The following is a 4,318-nucleotide window of genomic DNA, read 5'->3' as shown; positions in this document are numbered from 1 at the left end:
AGTATGTTTTTTAAATCTATGGACTTCTGTGATGTAAATTTAGTCTAAAATACAGTACATTTTTTATTTTGCACATTTCTCTTGCTTTACAAGAAGGGACACTTAGGGAGTTTACCAAACTCATTCTCTCTCAAAGTATAGGAATACAGAAGTGACAATAGTAGCCATTTATATATGCACATTTCATAGCTTCCTCTGTGTAGGTTCTGAAAGGCAGTCCAGTGTAGTGGTTAAGGGCATGACCTGAAGAACAAAGCACAGTTCCATCACCAGCTGCACTACCTAAGCCAGGTTAGCACTTGTCTCAATTTCCTCATCTGTAAAATGGGCATAAGAACAGTAACTACTTCAGAAGTTTGTTAAGAGAAGTACCTATGTGTGATTACACGTATAGAGCATAGAACTGTGGCTGGCATCGTTACTGCTGTTATTCTTTGTTTGTGACGTATGGTGATCAAAACTGGGTTTCACAACATTAGGCTGTTTTTGGCCAATGCAAAATTGTATACAATTTCTCTACTCCACAGAGGTAATTTTTTGAGGTAAAATGAACTCAGTATTTTTCTGTCGATTCGAGATAAATGCTAATGGCATGTATAAGGAATAGACACAAGTAATATAACTTAAACTTTAAGAAGTTTCCAGTACTGTTTTTATACAAGTTGTGAACACTTTCCTTTTAATAGTTCAGTGAATGATTATAATATAAGCTAAATTACCTGGCAATCAATAGAAGAAACAAAGAATTAAGAATGCTGTCCTTATAGGGGAAAGTATATATCTCTACCTACATAAGCTATGGTGATGATTTTTGAATGATTTTAATTTTAAAGAAATATGTACCCATCACTGGGGAAAAGAAGAAATTACTAGGTTTTTGTACTTCTTTTGAGTTGACAACAATATTGTGCTGATTGAAACTATTGGAATTTAACTTTGCTTAGATCTATGTTGTGGGAATGAATTCATTTTCATCTGGGTATTATGAGCATGCAATCATCTTGCTTGTTTAAGGTGCTTGAAATATTATAATTTATTGTAATTCTTTTCTACATCTGAGAACTTTTGCCATATTTTTGAAATTCAATAACCACAAAGACTCATATTTATACCGATAAACAGTTAAACCTGGTAAACAGGTAATTTATTTTTTTAAAAAAACTGGAGAGTCGAGATTTTTTCTGACAAAATGTCATTAAAAATCATTAATCATTGTAATTTATTAAGACAAACATTTATTTTACTTACTAAAAGGAAACACTGGGACAACCTAAAAGTCTACAAAGTATACCTGACTTTCATCTTAACAGAGGGTTGGACCACGACCCCATGAGAAGGCTTGCTTGCTTTCATTGTGTACTATAATTATTTACATATTCTTAAGAAATAATTTGGTAATTTTGTGTTTTAAAGTCAAACTGTAGTACTGGGTGATCAGTCCTTGGTGAGCAGCCATTTCTAGAGACCCTAAAAAATATGAAAAGCTCTAATATTTCAGCTACATTGTTTTTTGCTTATAAAAATATCTATTATAGGAGTCAACTACCACATGAAACAAATTGCATTGGTTTTAATTGAAAAAGATAGCTAAAAATTTTCTGTGGGTTATTGCAACAGTACAAGAATACAAGGTGCGTTTATTTATTAACAAAAACAATTGTAAAACAAATTGTGAAAGCAAAAGCAGGCTACAAAACAGAAGGGTTTTTGATTGCCTTTGCCTTATTTCAACATGTTACAGGTTAATATGCCACAGTTGATAAACGCTATAAAGTGTAAGTTAGCATTTGCTAATTTAATTTTAAACATTTTCCCCCACCCGGAGCACAATGGAAAATACCTATGTGTATGGGAAACGCTTCCTCCTTCAAGTATCACAATCTCGTGGTCACGTAATCTTCGTGGGCGACTGTGTCTGTGAGGTTGACGTCATAGTCTATACTAGAGTCCTCTTCCCTTGCGTGTTTCTCCTTTGGTATTATAGGAACGGTGTCCTCCACCACCACCTTCTCCGACTCGAATGAACACGCTCTCTGGCCTGCCTGTGACCCCAGTGCGTCCGTGTTCCTTTCCCTGTGGTCTACTAACACGCACTGTTCGCTGAGGCCAGGAATGCTCAGGTCGCCCCGTGAAGCTAAGCCTCGGGATTCCAGTTGAATGTTTCTCTCAAGTGGTCCTGTGGCCTGTTGACGCGCAACTTCTTCTGAAACAGAGAAGATTTGGTTTGCACTTGGCTCAGCAGCATTTTGTTTTGATCGTCTATGAAACAACCCGAAGTTTTTGATATCGGTCACGAAATTCACTTTTCTCTGCTTCTCCCTTGGTGGCTCCTGCACCACCAGGGCGGAGCCATTGCTTATGTTATGTCTTTCGGCCGCAATGGCTGCTGATCTCGGATGAATGAGCGTGGTTAAGTCAAAGAGGCTGAAATTCTTTTTCTTGTCCTTGCTAGTACCTTCATTGTCACTCTTTTCATCTGAGTCTGCTGAATTAGGGGACTCCTTCGTGGCATTTGCAGATTGTATTGTAGAAAGCTTGCTTCCTCTTAGTAATCCCAGAACCTCAAAGCGGAAACTAGAAATGTCTTGCTTGAGTTCCTAAATGAAATTTAAAATGACGAATTAGGTTGTGATTTAAATTAATAAACATTAGGAAACATCATTTTCTCTTTTCATACATGGGTCGGAAATATTTTCACTGCTTTTTAAGAACCAGGATTCTACTCTTCTGGGGTTCTACTTAATATTCCCAGTTCTCTCACTGACACTTGGTGTTACTTTGATGTCTTCTAATTTCCCTATTGGAATTTTATAGTAACAAGGAAATTTCCTAGGGTTAATGGAAAAAGAAACAGGAAGAGTTATCTTTTCCAGCAGAATATAGTTGAGTATATTGGGTTTCTCTGGGACTATAGTTTCAAGTACTTCCTCTAAGTATTCATCTCTGTCAACTTACCTCACTCTCGCAGGGATGCAGTTTATAAGATTTTAAATATTGGCACATTTTGCTGTCCAAAAGAATATCTAAAACAAAATACTTAAAATAGAGCTTACCTTTCTAAGAGTTGCCAGTTACTTTCAATTGTTTACCGCAATAAAGATGCTCTTACCCTAACATCTGGGTCAGCCTCTACATCCTATGAATTGCTTCAGGTCAGAAAATACTTCTGAGATTCATCCTTACCCTAATTTTGTTGGGTAACTGAATTATCAGTTTTAACCTGACAGTGGCCTTCTTGGTGGCCTCCTGCCTCCAATCTGTCTCCTAAATAAACCATTTAACTTTAAAACTTGAATTTTGTGGCTGCAAAGAGCATCTTGGCTCCCAGTCAGTTTTCAATTTGTGCTGTAAGTTTTGCGATTTATCTATCTTCTTCATTGTCTTGTTCAAACTGGCTGCTTTTCTCTGTTAAAGGTCTCCTGTAGGTTTTTAAAGAAAATGTGCTTGTTTTTGCCTGTACGATCGTAATGGCTTTAATCATTTTCCCCAAATCTCTAAACTCTCATGCAAAATTCCGAAATCATTTTAAACACATATTTAAGCACATAGTATTTCATGTATTGTACCTATTTCCTCTTATAGAATTGAAAAAAAAACTCAAGGAAAAAGTTTATAAGTGCATAAGTTACAATTAAACTGAAACCTTAAACTCCCTGCTACCAAAGTGTTGGAGAATACACAGAAGGTTTGTGTTGTTGCTAGTGTGTTGGTTACTAGATGTTTCAGATTTAGAAATCTAGCTGAAATTTCAAAAACTAAAGCTCACTCAAGTATTATGTTGCTGGAATCAGCGAGTCAGAATGCTGTGAGGCACTGAGATTTTTCTCTGCATGTCTGAAAACAATGTATTTTGAGAAGAAATTTCACCACGTGCTGTTTTTGTTTGTTTTTACAATTCAATAGATTTTAATTTAAAAATCATAAGGCATAGGCTTGCTGGAACACGTGGCTGAGTTTCCAGCTCTGATTTTTAGTGTGTTATATATATCTAGTTCCACATTCTGCAGAACCTGCCTCTCATTGTGATAAAGATGGAAAGAGTTACCTTAAAGTTCTCTTCGGTCAGGCCTTCTTCAGTTTTAGCATCTCTAATCATTGCGGCGACGTAGCGCTTCACCAGGTTCCTCATAACTTCCTGGGGCATTTTAGAACACAGTGTTGATATTCAGTGCATAAATATGACTTCTCTCCTGAGTCAGTTCTGAAGGGGGGACTTTATTTTAATGCAAATATCAATATATAATACAAAGACCACTTACTTGATATTGATGATGTCTTCTCAAATTATCAGCAGCTCGTCTCTGAAAAAGAAAGGGAC

General features: G+C 36.4%; 1 protein-coding gene across 6 annotated transcripts in view; it reads right to left on the bottom strand.

Moving 5' to 3' along the window:
- Positions 1-1,605: 1,605 nt before the first annotated feature.
- TRPC4 (transient receptor potential cation channel, subfamily C, member 4) overlaps positions 1,606-4,318 on the bottom strand; it is a 242,636-nt gene continuing 239,923 nt past the window's right edge. For 3 of the 6 annotated variants that reach the window (XM_012643823.1, XM_012643822.1, XM_012643827.1), the window contains 3 exons: positions 4,260-4,301; positions 4,046-4,135; positions 1,606-2,597 (listed from right to left, as the gene is read on the bottom strand). In XM_012643823.1, the coding sequence (XP_012499277.1) occupies positions 1,875-2,597; positions 4,046-4,135; positions 4,260-4,301 (855 nt within the window). In that variant the 3' untranslated portion in view covers positions 1,606-1,874. The remainder of the gene's footprint in view (positions 2,598-4,045; positions 4,136-4,259; positions 4,302-4,318) is intronic. The other 3 variants (XM_012643824.1, XM_012643826.1, XM_012643825.1) reach the window with 2 other exon arrangements.

The sequence above is a fragment of the Propithecus coquereli genome, unplaced genomic scaffold, assembly GCF_000956105.1.
Source record: "Propithecus coquereli isolate 6110/MARCELLA unplaced genomic scaffold, Pcoq_1.0 Scaffold201, whole genome shotgun sequence".
NCBI lineage: Eukaryota > Metazoa > Chordata > Mammalia > Primates > Indriidae > Propithecus > Propithecus coquereli.
The sequence above is the reverse complement of the archived record's forward strand: the minus strand, read 5'-3'. Positions and strand labels throughout refer to the sequence as shown.